Here is a 20,710-nt window from a genome sequence, read left to right as displayed (position 1 = left end):
GCATGAAGTAGTATGTCTGTGCCTCTCAGACTTGATGTACATAAACAGCCAGGGCACATGTGAAACCAGGATACATCATACATTTTTCTGAAGCACCAGTCTTAACAAAAAATTTCAGGCAGGGAACATTATTTCTTTATTAATACACAGGTGTATCATGGAACAAAGGCAGAATTTGTGTAAACTTTCAAAGTAAATGTAAAGCCTCAAAGAAATTTCACATTTGTGGCTGGACAGCTTGGGCCCCACCTTTAGTCCTTTTAGTCCTTTCTGGGGTATGTTTTCCTTTACTTGCTTTCAAAAGAAGCCTTGTTTTAGGTTAAGAAGCTTTGAGTATATATAAAACTTTTGGCATTTGAGTCTCCTGTCCCTTAAGCAGAGGCATTATCCAAAGCTTTGTTGTCTTACTATTCTGACCCTTGGTGACTAATACATTTCCAGGTGAAAGTGCTTGTGTCTAGATAGTTGACTTCCAAAGATTATTATCTATTCTGACTTAATGAATTTAAATTACAAATATCCATCTTGCATGTCAGACATTTCTAGCTAAATGCCTCTGTCACATGGTCCTAGCAGGATGGCAGTGGACAGGTAGTACTGAGATTTTGGAGGTTCTTAATGATATTTCAACAAGTAAAAGGAAAAATGAACTGGGAACTATGGCCTTGTTAACAACTTTTCAAATGTCAACTCTTCTGCAGGCCTCAGATCCAAGCAGTTGGGTGAATAATAAATGTAGGCTGTATGCTGTTTGTGCTGTGGTATAACTGTCGGCAACATCTGTTCACAAGGCATCTTCTACAGAATCTCTCAAGTTAGTTCTTCCTAGTCTCCACCACTGTAATTCAGCCTTCCCTCTCAAATAGACTACCCCATTAGCTTCCTGAATGTTTTCGTATCTCCATATTTTTTTTTTTTCAGTCTTGCTCTGTCAGCCAGGCTAGAGTGCAGTCGCGCAATCTCAGCTCACTGCAAACTCCACTCCCGAGTTCAGGCTATTCTCCTGCCTCAGCCTTCCAAGTAGCTGGTACTACAGGCAAACGCTGTGGCACGCTGCTAATTTTTGTATTTTTTGTAAAAACAGGGTTTTGCCACATTGGCCAGGCTGGTCTCAAACTCCCGAGCTCAAGTGATCCACCTGCCTCCACTTCCCAAAGCACTGGAATTACAGGCCTGAGCCACCGCGCCCTGCCTTATCTCCAATCTTTACGATATATCCTATTCCATCATTGGGTTAAAGTACTTTAAACAAAGATTTCTTACTGTTCTGTAATGAAACTTTCAATACTTCTGATTTCCTACTGAGCAGAATGTAAAACAAAAACTCTCCCTCACTACTTCTTCTCAGCCTATAACATTCAAGCTAAACATAACTTAGCATTTTTTAACTTCCTACAACTACACCAACATGTAATTTAGTATTCTTATCTTTCCTTTTCAGCCTATCTAATAATGGCCTTTTTCTTCATGGGGATTTATTTCGTGATCTAAGATGGATATATTTACCTTCCTGTTGTACTTGCACAGAATTTTATTTTGGTACTGCTACTTCCTTGGATTATATAGTCTTTATATATATATACACACACAATATTATATGTTATTATATTTATGGATATATCTTCTCTGCTATATTATAAACAAAGCTATTTATTATTCATCTTCATATATACCTCATGCCTTCCTCATTGTAAATGATCACTAATGTTTCTGAAGTAAATAGTATTCTTTGGCATTGTGGGGTTTTCTTAGAGACAATACTTTGATGATCTTTGATGTTTCTTTATATAGTAAATGCTACTGAGAATATAAAAATGAGACTAGGATGTGATGACTCATGCATTGCTGGAGTCAGGAAATGATTCTCTACAAGTAAATCAAGCCTAAGTAATTCTGCTGAAACGAAAAATATCTATTTGCATGAACATGTGTTTGCAGGATTATTCATTATATCTATAATTGTAAGCAAACTAAACAATGTTTTTATTTTTTGCTGATATAAATTGGAATAGGTCACCTTTCTTCCAAAAAGGAAAAAAAAAAATGTTGTAAATTTTTAAAAAAGGAGAAACATGGAAAAATTCCCATTGTTAACTACCTGATAAAATCTTAGTTGCCAACCATGGTATCTGTATTTTTTTATGTTTTGGGGAGACATTAGATCACAATCACAAAATAATTTAATATTCATAGCTGTACAAAATATGATGCTTGTCCTAAAAGGTAATTTTTATTTTTATAGTGATAAGTTAAATGAATTAAGACGTCAGAAGGAGAAACTAGAAGAGAAAATTATGGATCAATACAAATTTTATGACCCATCTCCTCCTAGAAGGTACCATTAACCAAATTTTATGAATTCTTATTTTGAAAAAAAACTTAGGTTATTTCTAATATTGTGATGACTTCTACTTTTGTGAAGGATTTGTATGTTGAATTTTAAACTGATAACAATTTTTAAAATTCTGTTAGGAGAGGCAACTGGATTACTCTAAAAATGAGAAAATTGATAAAGTCTAAGAAAGATATTAATCGGGAACGCCAGAAATCTCTAACATTAACACCCACCCGCTCAGACTCCAGTGAAGGATTTCTTCAGCTCCCTCATCAAGACAGTCAAGATAGTTCTTCAGTAGGTTCAAACTCTTTAGAAGATGGCCAGACCTTGGGGACCAAGAAAAGCAGCAGTGAGTGCTTAAACTCTTTAAACATAGTATTGATTTAGAATCTTTTTCTAAAGATTTTTTAAAACTTCAGTAGTCCTTTGGGGGATAGTCTGATGAATGGCATTTCTTTTTAATTTCATATCATAAAATTGTGTACTGCATTAGTGTACAGCCACACAATTTTTTGAGGTAAATCATACACAGATATACTATCATTTGGCCAAAGGGGTAAAATATTGCAGAAAGAAAGTTGAAATAAGAGCTGGAATACCTCTGCCACTTGCTATTTCTGTTAATATGGGCAAGCCTTTTACCTTTGCTTCATACTTCACAGGACAGTTGCAAGGAGCAAGTGAGAAATATGAGATGTCATTTTCATAATTATATATAACTTAATCAGAATAATAAGGCATTCTATAATGAGGTTTCTGCTCATATACTTTGATGGTGTCACACTGGAACAAAGTTACATTTGGAGAAGCAAAGAAAAATAGGTATGAATTTGAAGGGGTGTTACTCAATGATTTAGAAATTACAGAAGGTTAAGAAAATTATTGAAGGATTGCTTGGTAAAGGATCTAAAATAGAGAGGTGCTGGCGGGCACAGTGGCTCACACCTGTAATCCCAGCACTTTGAGGGGCCGAGGTGGGTGGATCACCTGAGGTCGGGAGTTTGAGACCAGCCTGACCAACATGGAGAAACCCCGTCTCTACTAAAAATACAAAATTAGCCAGGCGTGGTGGCTCATGCCTGTAATCCCAGCTACTTGGGAGGCTGAGGCCAAGAATGCGCCATTGCACTCCAGCCTGGGCAACAAGAGTGAAACTCCGTCTCAAAAAAAAAAAAAAAAAAAAGAAAAATACAAAATTAGCCTGTTGTAGTGTTGTGCACCTATAATCCCAGCTACCCAGGAGGTTGAAGCAGGAGAATCACTTGAACTTGGGAGGCAAAGGTTTTCAGTGGGTCAGGATTGCACACTGCACTCCAGCCTGGGTGACAGAGCAAGACTCCGTCTCAAAATAAAATAGAGACGTGGAGGCCAGTTGCAGTGGCTCACGCATGTAATCCCTGCACTTTGGGAGGCCAAAGCAGGAGGATTACATGAGGCCAGGAGTTCAAGACCAGCCTGGGCAACACAGTGAGACACTGTCTCTATTATTTAAAAAAAATTAGGCTGGGAACAGTGGCTCACGCCTGTAATCCCAGCACTTTGGGTGGCAAGGTGGGCAGATCACCTGAGGTCAGGAGTTGGAGACCAGCCTGACCAACATGGAGAAACCCCATCTCTACTAAAAATACAAAATTAGCCGGGTGTTGTGGTTCATGCCTATAATCCCAGCTACTTGGGAGGCTGAGGCAGGAGAATCATTTGAACCTGGGAGGCAGAGGCTGAGGCCAAGATTGCACCATTGCCCTCCAGCCTGGGCAACAAGAGTGAAACTCTGTCTCAAAAAAAAAAAAAAAAAATTAGGTGAAGAGATACACATTTGTTTATAAACTTTATGATATAATTTTTATTACAAATTTAGAAGTACTACATTATAATATGCTCTATACAATTATAACCTTTTAATTTCATTACTAGTATGCTTAAACAGTAAAAGCAAAGTAAAAGCTTTGGAAGTATATTCCAAGAAAATCAGAAAAATTTTTTAAAGATGTCTAAGAAGTTGACTACTATGAAAGTCCTTACAAAATATGTGAACAGGGTACTTTGAATCCTCTCACACTATCACCAGTGTCACTAATTGAACACACACACACACACATTCCATTCTTTTGAAACAGCATGTAAATGCAGGTGCTGCTTCTCCCAGGGGTAGACTCTCCAAATGGGCAACTCTCAAAACACTCAAAAAACTATTCACAGGGTTTTGGCTCAGGTGAATTATCTCTGAAAACAGTATTTTAGGGTATAGGATATTAGGCATTAATTACGGGCTATAGGCCAGGCGCGGTGGCTCATGCCTGTAATCCCAGCACTTTGGGAGGCTGAGGCGGGTAGATCACTTGAGGTCAGGAGTTCAGGACCAGTCTGGCCAACATGGTGAAACCTCGTGTCTACTAAAAATCCAAAATTAGCCCAGTGTGGTGGCATGCACCAGCTACTCAGGAGGCTGAGGCAGGAGAATCGCTTGAACCTGGAAGGTGAAGATTGCAGTAAGTCAATATTGCACCACTGCACTCCAGCCTAGGTGACAGAGCGAGACTTCATCTCAAAAAAATAAAATAAAATTATGGGATATATTTCAGAATGCAAGTATAGCAGCCTAAAAACTAGAATCCATAGGTAAGCAACAAAAAAAGTCATACACACTTATATATACACAGACACGTATATATGTACATATACACACATATATGTATATGTACGTGTGTGTGTGTGTGTGTGTGTGTCTCAAGCAGTTTTATAATTCTATATCCCTACATAAAATTATTGTTACCCTGGGTCTTTTGCTGTCTGGTTTTGTCCACCAAGTAAATCTATACAAATCCTCCGAGTAGTTACTGTTTTAGAGAGATCAGGTTTTGTTTAAAAGATGGCAGATAACTTAATTTTATCTGTTATCTTTGGATATAAAATATCTGACATCTTACCAAGTAAGAAATGGGGCTGGGCGCGGTGGCTCACGCTTGTAATTCCAGCACTTTGGGAGGTTGAGGCGGGCAGATCACAAGGTCAAGAGATCGAGACCATCCTGGCCAACATGGTGAAACCCTGTCTCTACTAAAAATACAAAAAATTAGCTGGGCGTGGTGGCGGGCCCCTGTAGTCCCAGCTACTCGGGAGGCTGAGGCAGGAGAATGGCGTGAACCCAGGAGGCAGAGCTTGCAGTGATCCGAGATCACGCCACTGCACTCCAGCCTGCACGACAGGAGCGACACTCCATCTCAAAAAAAAAACAAAAAACAAAGAAATGGTAATAGGTATACTTAATTTTTTTTTAAAGGAAGATTTTTTTTTTTTTTTTAAGAAATGGAGTCTTACTCTGTTGCCCAAGCTGGAGCGCAGTGGTGTAATGATAGCTCACTGCAGTCTTGAACTTCTGGACTCAAGGGATCCTCCTGCTTCAGCGTCATCCTCCCAAATAGCTGGGACTACAGGAAAACAGCACTGCACTGGCAATTGTTACTTTATTTCATTGTTTTTTAGAGACAGGGTCTCACTTATTATGCCCAGACCGGTCTCAAACTCCTGGCCTCAAGCTATTCTCCTGCCTTGGTCTCCCAAATCACGCCTGGGATTACAGGCGTGAACCACTGTGCCTGGCTTTAAAAGAAAAAAATGTCAATTCAGATATAAGCATACATAAGAGAGGCACCAAAGTCTTTTTTGAAGTCATCTTGTCTGTTTAGGTATAAATCTGTCATCATTTCATATTCTCTGCTGAAACATCCAGAATAAGAATCAGAAGAAAGTGATATTCTCCTTTCCTACAACTGTTCAGTTTTAGAATTTTTAAAATAAACCCCAAACCCAACAAATACTAATGTTCCCTTAATTTCAGTATGTTTGGGAAATGAACATTGTATATATACAAACTCATTGCTATAAGAAGAATCATTTCTTCCTGACAAATATAAAACTCCTTTCATCCTGTCCATTTTGGAAGAGTATCTGTCAGTAAAGCAGTCCTTGGAAAAAAAATTAAAAACAGAAAAAGAAAAGTAAACAAGACAACATGTGCATGCTGCAACCACTCAGCTTTGTTTTATCTAAGTGTCCATTTTTATATTGCTTTCAGTTCATTTCTTTTTAATCATTGAAAACAGCTGTGTTTACTAAGCTTGAAAAGAAATAGGTCAAACTAAAAGCTTAAATGAATCATGACTGCTCCTAATAGCAATCAGACAAGTTAAAGAGCTGTATGTCCATTGCACTCTCTTTAATGAATGATACTTGTTAGTTTGTCAAAAGAGCTGTGACTATTTACACGATGACAGCAAACACTGAGAAAGAATGTAGTTATTAAATAGATAGTGAATAATATGTTTTTAGGTCTTTATGCAAATTGTTTTTCCTAATTCCTAAATTACATTTCTAAAAAGATACAATAATTTTTATAGTTAAATCTTACTAAAATGTAGCTTAAGAATGGTTAGTGACTCTAGTGAATGTTTTTATTTTTGTTCTAATGACTCCTGTATTTTAGCGATAATCCTAACTTTTCTTCACAAAATCAAATTCCTTCAAAAAGCTCTTCAAAATATCTAAAAATGTTATACTCTGATTCTCTCATTTTTGCTTGCTTTGGGGTACCTCCTTATTTTTTAGGTTTATCGGAGCTTATTGCTAATGCTTATTACTACTATCAAAATACTTTTTTCCCCCTCTTTCCCCCAACCAATCTTTTGTAAAATGAACTTAATGTGATTGTTTATTTAATCTTTAGAAATACTTTGGTCAAAAGAATTTTTATTTCAGTGGTGCTGCTAAATAATGCACCAGAATCCAGTTTAAACCAAGAAGGAATTTATTTTCTTTATTAAAGTGTAATAAACTAATGAAAGGTTTTTTTGAGTTTTGTTGTTTTGTTTTTGGGAGAGGGTCTCCTTCTGTCACCCAGGCTGGAGTGCAGTGGCGTGATCATAGCTCACTACAACCTTGAACTCCTGGGCTCAAGCGATCCTCCTGCCTCACCCTCCAGAATAGCTAGGACTACAGGTGCTCACCACCACGTGGCTAATTTTTTGTAGAGATGGGTTCTCCCTCTGTTGCCCAGGCTGTTCTTGAACTCCTGGGCTCAAGTGGTCCTCCTGCCTTGGCCTCCCAAAATGCTGGGATTACAGGCAGAAGCTACCATGCCTCGAAATCTTAAAGTTTTTTAAGACTCTTTTAAACATCCCCTGGGCACCCTAATTTTTGTTGCTTTATATTAATAAAATACTGTGGTAGAATGTGCATTTTCCTAAGTTATTTTTGTTTTCCAAAATAAATATTTTAACTTATGTTTAAAAAGTTAAAACAGTTAAAATAGAGACTTCAAAAGCCTCGTACATTTTCATCATGTAGACTCTGTGAACCACCAATAGCCTTCATTTTAAAGGTTTACTTTTACAATTTAACTAGGAAAATTGATCCCTGCATAAATAATTCTAATCAGTTCCTGTTTTTATAGGACTGTAACCAAGCCAAGCTTTAAAAGTGTATGTTCCAGGCTGGGCGCGGTGGCTCACGCTTGTAATCCCAGCACTTTGGGAGGCCGAGGCAGGTGGATCACGAGGTTAGGAGATGGAGACCATCCTAACAGGGTGAAACCCCGTCTCTACTAAAAATACAAAAAATTAGCCGGGCGTTGTGGCGGGCGCCTGTAGTGCCAGCTACTCGGGAGGCTGAGGCAGGAGAATGGCACAAACCCGGGAGGCGGAGCTTGCAGTAAGCCGAGACTGCGCCACTGCACTCCAGCCTGGGCAACAGAGCGAGACTCCATCTCAAAAAAAAAAAAAAAAAGTGTATGTTCCTCAGGCCGGGCGTGGTGGCACACGCCTGTAATCCCAGCACTTTGGGAGGCTGAGGTGGGTGGATCACCTGTGGTTGGGAGTTCGAGACCAGCCTGACCAACATGGAGAAACCCCATCTTTACTAAAAATACAAAATTAACCGGGCATGTTGGCGCATGCCTGTAATTCCAGCTACTAGGGAGGCTGAGGCAGGAGAATCGCAGGCGGAGGTTGCGGTGAGCCGAGATCGCACCATTGCCCTCCAGCCTGTGCAACAAGAGCGAAACTCCGTCTCAAAAAAAAAAAAAAAAAAAAAGTGTATGTTCCTCATCATTGTCTTCAGTGCTTTTCCAAGTATTTTAAAATATCAAAGTACATATTTCATATTTCATTATCACTCAGCAGCATGAGAATAATAGCCTTAATATAGCATACATAGCTAAAACTCGAACATTCATTTCTGTCCTTAATTTCAACATTTAACTCCCATCTGTTCTTCTCCCTTTTTTCTTTCATTTCCCTGTTTCTGTTTTTCCTCATGCTCTGACATTAAAGTGGTTGCACTGAAAAGACTGCCCTTTTTGAGGAACAGACCGAAGGATAAAGACAAAATGAAGGCCTGCTACCGTCGTTCCATGTGTAAGACTTTATGACAGTTCAGCTTCTTTCAACTGACTACACTGGCTTTCATTACTAATTTTTCACTAACCTTTCTCTGGACTGTGCCAATTTCCTTATTTTGCAGAGCCCAGTCTTCCTCTAATATAAGGAGCTAGAAGAATTTTTTTTTTCAAGTGGCACTGAATTTGCATTATGTATATGTCCACTGATACATATATGTGCATATTTCTAGTCATACATGTAACTTACTCGTAAATTTCCAGTGCTTTCCAAAAATTGGCAGAAAAAAAAACCCTTTATTTTATATGCCATAGAGATTTTTTCCCAAAGAAGTTTACTTAAGAAGAATATAACAAAACGTTTAGCTTTAGAAATTAATTTCCTTTAATGAACCAGATTAATTAAATAAATAAAATGGCCAAAAACCCTTGAAAATGCTTGTCATTCTTTAAATAATAATATTCTGGATTTTCTTTTTTTATGTGGCATGGGTAGTTACATAATCACATTAAGTGTCTGTCACTTTGGATATCATCTCTTTCAGGTTTTTATTGAATGGTATACTTATTGAGTCATAAAATGAATAATTTCTTCAGTAACCTGCTCTGACCAAGGACTTTCATTTTCAATAATGATGCTATATAAGAACTGCTCTCCATCTTACCTTTATTCATTCCATTTTTGTCACCACAAAACCACGTTGTGAAGGCTGCTAATTAAAGTTTTAGCACATCGCTGCACAATAGCATGGCAGTCATACTTAGTAAAATTCCTTTCTCTGTCTTTTAAAGGGGGTGGAGGTGGGATAAAAGTATTTATTGAAATTTATCAGCCTTTGGCCTACTCATTTCATTCAGCTGAATGCATGTCATAATTTAAATGACCATGTGGTTATAATTTTTTATGCCCATTTGCATTAATTCATAGACAAAAACCACAGTATTTATACTACAAAATAGAAATAAGAACAAAAACATTAACCATGCTGATTCATTTGCTTTCATTTGCATCCCAGCCATGAATGACCTGGTGCAGTCCATGGTCCTAGCAGGACAGTGGACAGGTAGTACTGAGAATTTGGAGGTTCCTGATGATATTTCAACGGGTAAAAGGAGAAAAGAATTGGGAGCTATGGCCTTCTCTACTACAGCCATCAACTTTTCAACTGTCAACTCTTCTGCAGGCTTCAGATCCAAGCAGTTGGTTAATAATAAAGGTATAGGCTGTCTGCTATTTGCACTGTGGTGTAACTGTTGGCAACAAGAATTTTAATTTGACTTGTCCCTGTGTACTTTTTAAAAAGCAGCAACCTGAAATAACTATCAAAACATGATCTGTATTGGATTTGAAGGAACTTTCAAATCATTTTAAAAATTTAAAACATTATACAAATAACTAAAATCTTTTCCAGGCCTCCTTTCATAATAAACAGCTAATGAATTAACAAGAAAACGAGAAGTAAACCAGGTAAAGAGTGATAAAAGAAGGCAATGCTAGTTTTCTAAAAACTAAAAGCACTACAACTTCCAACACAACTACCTAGAACAACCCAGGCTCTTGTTTTGCTTTGCAGGGTCAGAGGGGAGATTGTTTCATTGCTTTTGGTGTTTTCCCTAAGCAAGTCAACTCTAATGAGAGTTGCCATTTTTCTTATTCCTAGTTCCAGTTTCTAGTTGAGTCTATGAAATATGTTAAGTCAAGCTGTGTTATACATGATTGAAAAACAATTTCCATATTCTATGTAAATAAAATTTGATAATGGTTTTTTATTGCAAAAATATCTTTATATCCATTTTGCTATTTTATGTAGATACTACATCCTTTGAAGACATAAGTCCACAAGGTGTTAGTGATGATTCTAGTACGGGATCAAGAGTTCATGGTAAGATAATGAACTTTATTTAGAGAGTACACATTAAATACAGAATGGGAATGCTAGGACTCTTGCATTTAATAGGTGAATGCGGCATTGCCAGCAAGCATGTTTTCTCTATCCTGCATCTCATAGTTACCTCTACCATTTCTTCAAACCTAATACTCCCTTCTGCCTCTTTTAAGATAATTGCTTCATCTAAATGTTCTCTGTTTTAGCCAAGGTCATTTATAAAGTATGCCTGCACAGTCTTCAAAGGTAATTTTCTTACCATTTTTGTATAAGATTAAAGTTATAAGAGTTGCATTTTACCATTGGTTTAAAATGCCAATTTAAAATACATATTAGTTTAAAATATTAAAAATATCTGTTTTAAGGGATGAACTTTAAGAAACCAATTTTTGGGCCAGGGACAGTGGCTCACACCTATAATCCCAGCACTTTGGGAGGCCACGGCGTGCGGATCACCTGAGGTCAGGAGTTCGAGACCAGCCTGGCCAACATGGAGAAACCCCATCTCTACTAAAAATACAAAAGTTAGCTGGGTGTGGTGGCAGACACATGTAATCCCAGCTACTTGGGAGGCTGAGGCAGGAGAATCGCTTGAACCCAGGAGGCGGAGGTTGCACTGAGCCAAGATTGTGCCATTGCACTCCAGCCTGGGCGACAGAGCGAGACTCTGACTAAAAAGAAACCAATTTTTGGGCAATGTTGAGTATTTCAGATTTTTCCATTTCTGTCTGGAAAATCATATCTCACCAAACTATTGGCAATAAGAGGATAACATGTTAAAGGAATTTTAATGTAAGCAGGGTTTTAAGAGTTAGCATAGGGCAGTGTTAACTATACAATTGTTACCCTTTTTACAGATAGGAATACAGGACATTAACTGTATAGATGCTTGTATTCCTCCTCTTCTTGACATCTCTGCAATGTGCAGAGTTCCTTGTCTGATCTGTTGTAAGTGACCCAATCAATAGCATTTTGGGGGATCTGGCGGGATATGTCATTGTATTCAACTAAAACACTCCTGGCATATCCATCTAGAACTCATTTTCCAATCTAAATATGTACTTTATCCTCCTCTTTGAATCTCAACTATTGTTTCAGAAGTGTCCTGTTCTAAAGTGTCTCAATGAACTATCTGGAAATTTGCTTTCTAATCTGGGCATGCTCATCTTGTGAAAGTATGCATGATTGCTTCCTCAAAGCATTCTGTAATCAGAATGTAAAAGCTTATCAGCATCATCAGCTAGAAGTTTTATCACACTGTCTCCTGGTTTTTTCATTTAGCTTCAAGACCAGCCAGCCTTGATAGTGGCAGAACATTCACTAGCAATAGCAATAATAATGCTTCACTACATGAAGTCAAAGGTATGCTGTAGGTAAATTTATTAATGTGCTCTATCCATTTCCAGTATTTAAAGGTGGGAGATGGGATGAAGTTTCTGGGGTAAAGCATGAAATCCAAATCATCTATGTTTGGAACATAGTTGTTTGGAACATTTTATACTTTTCATATTGTAATACAAATGTATTTCAATGTATACAAATGTAAAAACAGGAGCAGTTATTTAGTTTAGTTTTTCATCTTCACAGATAAAAGTCTTATGGTAATATTTATACATCAAAATTATCTATATGTCCTTATTCTACTGACGTTTTGTCTTTGATGTGAAAATGATTGTCCTTCATTTTCTTATGATGCATGGACATTGAACTCACATTACTCATATTTTAGAAATATTTTTGGCTTAATTTATCCACAAAATAAGGGGAAGGATTTTGTGTTTGAGAAACAACTATTTGTGTGTGTGTGTGTGTGTGTGTGTGTGTGTGTGTGTGTGTGTATATATAGATAGATAGATATCTATATATATGTTGATATATATATATATATATTGAACCAGAACTATATGAATGCATTTGGCTCATATAAGGAATTATTTCAAGATTTTTTTTCTTAATTTTTAAATATGCATTCCAAGGTGAGGTATTTAAGTAAATGTCTGGAAACCTTGACTGATACCTTTTTCCTCAAAGATATACTGCCTACTCAGATTCTGGGAGTTGTTTGTTTGTTTTGAGACGGAATCTCACTCTGTCGCCCAGGCTGGAGTGCAGTGGTGTGATCTCAGCTCACTGTAACCTCCACCTCCCAGGTTCAAGCCATTCTCCTGTCTCAGCCTCCCAAGTAGCTGGAACTGCAGGTGCCAACCACCACCACACCCAGCTAATTTTTTGTATTTTTAGTGGAGACAGGGTTTCACCATGTTAACCAGGCTGGTCTTGAACTCCTGACCTCAGGTGATCCACCTGCCTTGGCCTCCCAAAGTGCTGGGATTACAGGTGTGAGCCACCTGTAATCATGCCCGGCCTGGAAGGTTTTTGGTTTTTTTTTTTTTTTTTTTTTTTTTTTTTTTTGAGACGGGTTATCGCTGTGTCACCCAGGCTTAGAGTGCAGTGGTACTATCTCAAATCACTGCAACTTCTGCCTCCCAGACTCAAGCGATCCTACCACCTCAGCCTCCTGCGTAACTGGGACTAGAGACCCATGCCACCATGCCCAGCTAGTTTTTTTTGTATTTTTGTTAGAGACAGGGTTTCTAACATGTTGCCCAGGCATGTCTCGAACTCCTGAGCTCCAGTGAGCCACCTCATCCAGCATCTGAATTATTTAACCAATATATCATAGTTACTCTCTGTACTCCAGAATTGTCAGGTTACAAAGACTGCATTTGTTTTGTTCGTTTTTGGATTATAAAATTATTTTGTCTCAGTTGTAATTTTATTTTATCAATTAATGCTATGACATTATTACAGTGATCTGAAATACCTAATTTTGAGGTGGTTTTTTTTTTTTAATTTTTATCATGTTTTGCAGATTTCTTTGTTCCTTCCCCACTCCCACTACTTCATTTGACTAGCCTTAAAAGAAATAAATTATTTAATTAAAAATGTTTTTATATCCAGTAGAAAAATGTAATCTGAAAATATGATTTTTCTTTCTGATTTGAAAATTTAAGAAACTCTTACTTTTGTAAAATGTTACATAACTTGAGCCAAATTCTTTCGTGGCCCACTTTACTCTCTGTGACTGGGAAACAATGGAAAGTTGCATTTTCTGTTTTGATGTCCAGTTTGTTCGTGATCCAAACAAATCAGTACTCTTAAGGAACACCATAGATTTGAGGGAGCTTAATTCTAGAACTAGCTAATTTGCATTTTATATAGTTGCTTAATGTCAACTGAGTCTTTTAAGGTTATATAGGCACCATATCAACAGTGGACAGCAAGAACAATAAGATGATCAAGACATTTAAAAAAGAATAAAGCACTACATATTTGATTTTATACTTTTACTGAAATGTTGTAAGTAATTGCTTCGTGTCTTTATTTAACTTTCCTTATATGTATGCTATTTAAATTTTTTTAAATGTTTAAAGTTATTCATGCAGGATGAACAGAGAAGCCTTCAAGTAGTACTGAGGACTTCTTAGATAAGCAAATAATTAAAATAGAATTTTATGCGTTTAGAACAGTTTTTGGTCTTAACATACTGAAGTAATATAAAATTCACCTAATGAGCCAGGTGCGGTGGCTCATGCCTGTAATCCCAACACTTTGGGAGGCCGAGGTGGGCAGATCACCTGAGGTCAGGAGTTAGAGACCAACCTGGCCAACATGGTGAAACCCTGTCTCTACTAAAAGTATAAAAATTAGCCTGGCATGGTGGCGCATGCCTGTAATCCCAGCTACTTGGGAGGCAGAGGCAAGAGAATCACTTGAACCCAGGAGGCGGAGGTTGTAGTGAGCCGAGATCGTGCCACTGCATTCCAGCCTGGGTGACACAGCGAGACCCCATCTCAAAAAAAAATACACACACACACACACACACACATATATATATTATATATATTATATTTTATGTATATTATATATAATATATATTTATATATAATATTTTATATATAAATATATATAATATATATTATATATATATCATCTAATCATGTTCTTATCCTAAATTGTGAGGCATTTTATTTTATTTATTTTTATTTTTGAGACAGAGTCTCAGGCCAGAGTGCAGTGGTGCGATCTCTGCTCACTGCATCCTCTGCCCCCCAGGATCAAGCGATTCTCCTGCCTCAGCCTCCTGAGTAGCTGGGACTACAGGCATGCACCACCACGCCTGGCTAATTTTTTGTATTTTTAGTAGAGACGGGGTTTCTCCATATTGGCCAGGCTGGTCTCCAACTCCTGACCTCGTGATCTGCCTGCTTCGGCCTCCCAAAGTGCTGGGATTACAGGCGTGAGCCACCACGCCTGGCCTGCAAGGCATTTTATAACTATTTGAACCTGAATTTTAAAAAATATATTATTCACTTATTTATTTATTCATTCATTTACTCAACATATATATTGAATGCTTTGTATGAGGCTCTGTTTAGGCTCTGAGTATGATAGTAAAAGCAAGTCTTTGCCCTTGTGGAGCTTACAATAGTTGTCAGTTTGACAAAATAAGGAAGCAGGCTATGGCAGACAATTGTTAGACTGACAAAAGATTGACATGGTTTACTAAGCATTTCTAAATAAAGCTTGAAAGTAAATTTGGCTGTTCATATAATTAGCACACAGTCAACAAATGTTATTACTCATAAAGTATTAATCTCAATTCTATTATTGAAATCTCAACACCCTATTTACTCCAAAAGCAGGTGCAGTTAATAACCAAAGCAGGCCACAAAGCCACAGCAGTGGAGAATTTAGCCTGCTTCATGACCATGAGGCTTGGTCCAGCAGTAGTAGCAGTCCAATCCAGTACTTGAAAAGGCAGACCAGATCAAGCCCAGTGCTCCAGCACAAAATATCTGAAACACTGGAGAGTCGACATCACAAGATCAAAACTGGTTCCCCTGGAAGTGAAGTCGTTACTCTACAACAGTTTTTGGAAGAAAGCAATAAGCTTACCTCAATACAGGTTAGTTTTATCTATGATGACCTTAATTTAGATGAACACCACAAGTTAAATTTCTATAATTGAACTTCAGAGCTTTTTTTTAAGTTAAGGAGTATTAAGAGGTACCCACAATTTTATATTGCACAATCTGCTAAATCAGGAAAGTAAAAACATGGCACTATATTCACTAATCTGCTTTGAATTTTTTTTTTAAACAGATAAAGTCCTCAAGTCAAGAGAATCTTTTAGATGAAGTAATGAAAAGTTTGTCTGTCTCTTCTGACTTTTTGGGAAAAGATAAACCAGTTAGCTGTGGTCTGGCCAGATCAGTAAGTGGAAAAACCCCAGGGGACTTCTATGATAGACGGACAACTAAGCCTGAGTTTTTGAGACCTGGTCCTCGAAAAACTGAAGATACCTACTTCATTAGTTCTGCAGGAAAACCTACACCAGGCACTCAAGGAAAGATAAAATTAGTAAAAGAATCTTCTCTGTCACGACAATCAAAAGATAGTAACCCTTATGCCACTTTACCTCGTGCAAGCAGCGTGATCTCAACTGCTGAAGGAACTACACGAAGGACAAGCATCCATGATTTTTTGACCAAGGACAGTAGACTGCCTATATCAGTTGATTCACCACCAGCTGCTGCTGACAGCAACACCACTGCAGCATCTAGTGAGTACCATTTACACCAGTGGTCCTCTCATATACTTGACAGCCCAACACATACTATAGGTTCTTGTGCCCAAAATGATTTAGCTATAGACATGCCTGAGCCTCTATATGCCCAGGCTAGAAACTCAAGAACAGAAAGGTCACATTTTCTAAACCAAACTTTTGCCACTATTAGGATGCCTAGTGATGCATTCGGAATGTTGGCAAAAGATAGCATAGGACCATTTACTGTGGCGCATTCATCTCAGCCATTCTTATCCCTGAATACAGAATTAGTTAGTAACATAAGTGGGTTACCTCCTAGGCCAGTCATCAGAATATCTGACCAGGCTTCTGCCTCTTTGGATAAACCTGCACAGAAAGAAAATCAACAGTTTTCTGATCATCAGAACCCTAGTAATAGTAACCTACAGTTTTCTATAAATAGCAACAATCTTGTCACTTCTGCATGCCTCTATCCTGATGACACAGAAGCCGCATTGTTGGTTTCTGAGGATAATCAAACTGTTTGGTATGAATATGGTTGTATATGATCAAAACTGCACAATATAATATATTGATGTTATTTGATATACACTGCTTCTCTAATATGATTTGAAAAGTTGCTGTTAACAAAATTATCATTTGGCTAGGTTTTTATTTTTTATTTAAAATTGTTGCACAGTGTTCAGCTGTACATGATGGCATGTATATTAATGTGAATGTGTAACCACACCAAAACCTGCATGAAATATTAATTACTTTGTCCATTTTCTGCATGCCTTTAAAAACCTTAACCATATATGCTCCTCCTTCACATTTTTTGTCGCCTGATTGTTACTTTGATATCCAGAAGCATGTTAAAACAGTTGCATGCTCTCTTAAGAAGACATTTCCAAATCATACTTGCTTTGTTGCTTCTGGAAAAAAGTGTTCATTTCCTCCCTCCCTTCCTCCTCTTCCCACCCCTCACTTGCTCTGACTCTCACTCCTTTTTTCTTCCAGAATGTGTACTTTATATTGCACATGTACAGTATCAGTAGGGAAAATGTAAAAAGATGTTGTTTTCTTTTGTCATTTAATTAGGCCATCTGTCCTGTTTTAAAGAAATAGTTAATAATTCAACACTTTATATAACAAATATTAACTAATACCCATATTTATAAAACATTTTTCAGATTTAAAAAATTGTTAATACTTATAAACTTAGTGTTATTCTTAGAAAACCCCATCAAATTTAAATGTGATTTACACAGTGACTAGGAACATTTGTATTTATTGTTTCTTCTCTGCACTTTTCATCATCTGATAAATACAAGAGCTCAAGTAACTGTCTTTTCTTCAAGATGGCTTCTATACTTGAAATCAGTTAATACAATAGTTTTTCCAGTTCTTTTTTATATAGAGTCAAAGAGAAATAAACCAAATTATACTCATTGTGTTGGAAATTTGTATTTTTACTTCTAATCAAAAAGGGTAGCAAGTTTACAAAGTGGTAAAAATTGTTACTTCTATAATTAATCTATTATTAAATTATATTTGTATGTCCTTAAAACAGAATTTTTTTAAATGAATAATCACACTAAAATGTAAAATTAGAACTTGTAAGCATTTAAACAAACAAGTATGTTTCTAGTAGAACAAATTTTAGAACTAAGAATAAATACACTCTTTAGCTTAAAAAAAAAAGTAAGAAAATATTTGTTAACTTTGACTCCAGTGCAAAGAACTTTTATTTTTGTGTTCACAGCACTTTTAAAGCAAATTAGCTAAATTTGAATCTCTAACTCCTAGAATGCTAAAAACAAAAAAAACCCCATAACCCTGATCCGTTTACTTCCAGAGAAATACACATTAGCGTTCTCTCTGGAATGTTTTTTGCCATTTGGATTTAGCCTATATATTATTGATAATGACTCAGCTTGGCACCTGGAAGGAATGCCTTCAAATGTGACCATGTGGGGATGAAATTGTTATACTTGTTGTTGTTGTATTAAGTTGTTATTAACTGGACCAAAGAAAAAATCTGTAGAGAATATTTCCTAATGAAATTTGTCTCCTTGGTAATCACACTTTTTTTCTGATAGCTATTACAAAAAAAAATGGTTCTGGTACAGGTAATCAAATGAACACAATCAGAAGATTGTCATATTTTAGTACCACCTAATATACTTTTTGCATCCTTCTATTTTATTGTCAGTTACTTCCCGGTCAGTCCTAACATTTCAAATATATTTGGTGCTAATATTTTCCCTTTTGTTTTTTCATAGGCCAGTAATAAAACTTAATGGTAAACATAGCTGAGATTAAATGGGGGCAATATATGACACAAATGTTATAATTGGTGTTACTTCTTTTCCACACTGAGTCAAAGATTATTTCACAGCTATTTCAACTTTTTAGATATCATAATTCTGACCATAACACTTTAAAATATTGTATTTATTCATTCAAAATTCATTGAAAAATCACATGCTATTATATTAAAATTATGTGATTATTTTACAAAATTTTACTTATAGGAAAGAACTATTTCCTACCCAAAAAGCTATATGTATATATGCAGCATGTTTTCAAAAGAAAAAAATACACTGTGCATGTAAGAGAAATATGTATCATGTCCGTGTGTCCTGAGGACTGTTGGAAAATACAGCCTAGACTTCAGAAATCATCACCCGCTGTGGAGTCCTAAAATTCCCCCAAAACAACACTAGTAATTTTTTTTTTTGAGATGGAATCTCACTGTGGCCTAGGCTGGAGTACAGTGGCATGATATCCGCTCACTGAAACCTCTGCCTCCTGGATTCAGGCGATTCTCCTGCCTCAGCCTCCCAAGCAGCTGGGATTACAGGAGCATGCCACCACGCCCAGCAAATTTTTGTATTTTAGTAGAGACGGTGTTTCACCATGTTGGCCAAGTTAGTCTCCAACTCCTGACCAGCTTCCCAAAGTGCTGGGATTACAGGCGTGAGCCACTGCGACTGGCCACAACACTAGTTCTTATCAGTGTTTTTTCATAGCATTTGGAATCAAATTTTTAGTGGTGAAAATACCTTAGAAATCATATGGAACCGGTCGGGCGCGGTGGCTCACGCCTGTAATCCCAGCACTTTGGGAGGCCGAGGCGGGCGGATCACGAGGTCAGGAGATCGAGACCATCCTGGTTAACACGGTGAAACCTCGTCTCTACTAGAAATACAAAAAATTAGCCGGGCGCAGTGGTGGGCGCCTGTAGTCCCAGCTACTCGGGAGGCTGAGGCAAGAGAATGGCGTGAACCCCGGAGGCGGAGCTTGCAGTGAGCCGAGATCGCGCCACTGCACTCCAGCCTGGGTGAGAGAGCGAGACTCCGTCTCAAAAAAAAAAAAAAAAAAAAAAGAAATCATATGGAACCAATGTGTCCCAAACATTTAAGAAAAAAAAAAATACTTTCTGTAAGTGAAATCTTACATAGATGCCCCAAATTTTAAAAAAACAAATTTCATTTAAAGTAAAAGTGAAGCAACTCTGACTCAATTGAGCAGTTGCACTTATTTCCTCTAAGACACCTCCAGTTTTCCAAAGGATTATTTGTAAAACTATTCGAAGATTCAGTACCCTAATTTTATAAATGATGAAGCTGGATAGCTTTCAGTATTCCTGGCCTAGCTTTCTAGAAATTATAAACATATTCTTATGCACTGCATCCCCTTTGACCAAAGCAATTTTAGCTCTAACCAATGTTAAGGAGGAACATTATTTGCCTATAAAATATGCATCAAGCCCTGGTTTTCTTAGTAAATAATACAAATATTTCATTCCAGATGGTTTTGCTACTACATGCAAGATTATGTTTAAGACTGTAGGTAACCATTTAGTAAATAAACATAGTAAGGCTATCTGGCACTAAGGGGGGAAATGTAATTGTTTTAGTTTTTTAAAAAATTGTAGCTTTCCTAGGAATATTACTTATAGCTTTAAAATATAAAAATCAATCTTTAAGTATTGAGATGCCTATGAGATTAATAATTTTCCCAGACAGTTACAGATTCCTTCTCCTTGCCCTACTCAGTGAGAGTGTATTTCTTATCTTCTGAATTGTATTTTATTTCATCTTTGACTAAATAACATGAAATGCTTTTCTCCTGCAGATGTGGACAAAGTACAAGAAAGCAGAAATTCAAAAAGCAGGTCTAGGGAGCAACAAAGCTCCTAATTCTATTACCCACTACATGACATGTGGGCCAAGTGGTGAGTTTCCTGCTTAAAATGTAAATGAGATTAGTCTCATTTATACAAACTAACCAAATTAAGTGTGAAACAAGTGCACATTGCATTAACAGATGTAAATATTGCTTGCTTAATTCATTGACATTCTGTTCTACTTACTAGTGAAGCAAGATTAGTTGGCTGCCATAGGTTTTTACCTGTCAGTGCAAGGAACAAGTATTTTTTTTTTAGTTTTTTTCTCACTTTAAATTTAATTTTACTAGTGAATTATGTTCTAGGAATT

The 20,710-nt window shown here is 37.0% G+C and overlaps 1 protein-coding gene across 9 annotated transcripts in view; it reads left to right on the top strand.

The window, feature by feature from the left end:
- The window catches only part of CCDC88A (coiled-coil domain containing 88A), a 134,398-nt gene that overhangs the window by 110,134 nt on the left and 3,554 nt on the right, over positions 1-20,710 (top strand). For 3 of the 9 annotated variants that reach the window (XM_030826986.1, XM_012501229.2, XM_003262394.2), the window contains exons 24-32: positions 2,243-2,335; positions 2,473-2,687; positions 8,665-8,748; positions 9,746-9,946; positions 10,541-10,612; positions 11,897-11,977; positions 15,319-15,584; positions 15,782-16,241; positions 20,349-20,448. In XM_030826986.1, coding sequence (XP_030682846.1) covers positions 2,243-2,335; positions 2,473-2,687; positions 8,665-8,748; positions 9,746-9,946; positions 10,541-10,612; positions 11,897-11,977; positions 15,319-15,584; positions 15,782-16,241; positions 20,349-20,413 — 1,537 coding nt within the window. In that variant the 3' untranslated portion in view covers positions 20,414-20,448. Of the gene's footprint in view, positions 1-2,242; positions 2,336-2,472; positions 2,688-8,664; positions 8,749-9,745; positions 9,947-10,540; positions 10,613-10,821; positions 11,052-11,896; positions 11,978-15,318; positions 15,585-15,781; positions 17,339-20,348; positions 20,449-20,710 lie in introns of those variants that run through there. The other 6 variants (XM_030826988.1, XM_003262393.2, XM_030826984.1 and 3 more) reach the window with 4 other exon arrangements.

This window comes from Nomascus leucogenys, chromosome 14 (assembly GCF_006542625.1).
Source record: "Nomascus leucogenys isolate Asia chromosome 14, Asia_NLE_v1, whole genome shotgun sequence".
Taxonomy (NCBI): Eukaryota; Metazoa; Chordata; class Mammalia; order Primates; family Hylobatidae; genus Nomascus; species Nomascus leucogenys.
This window is presented reverse-complemented; position numbering and strand designations above follow the sequence as displayed.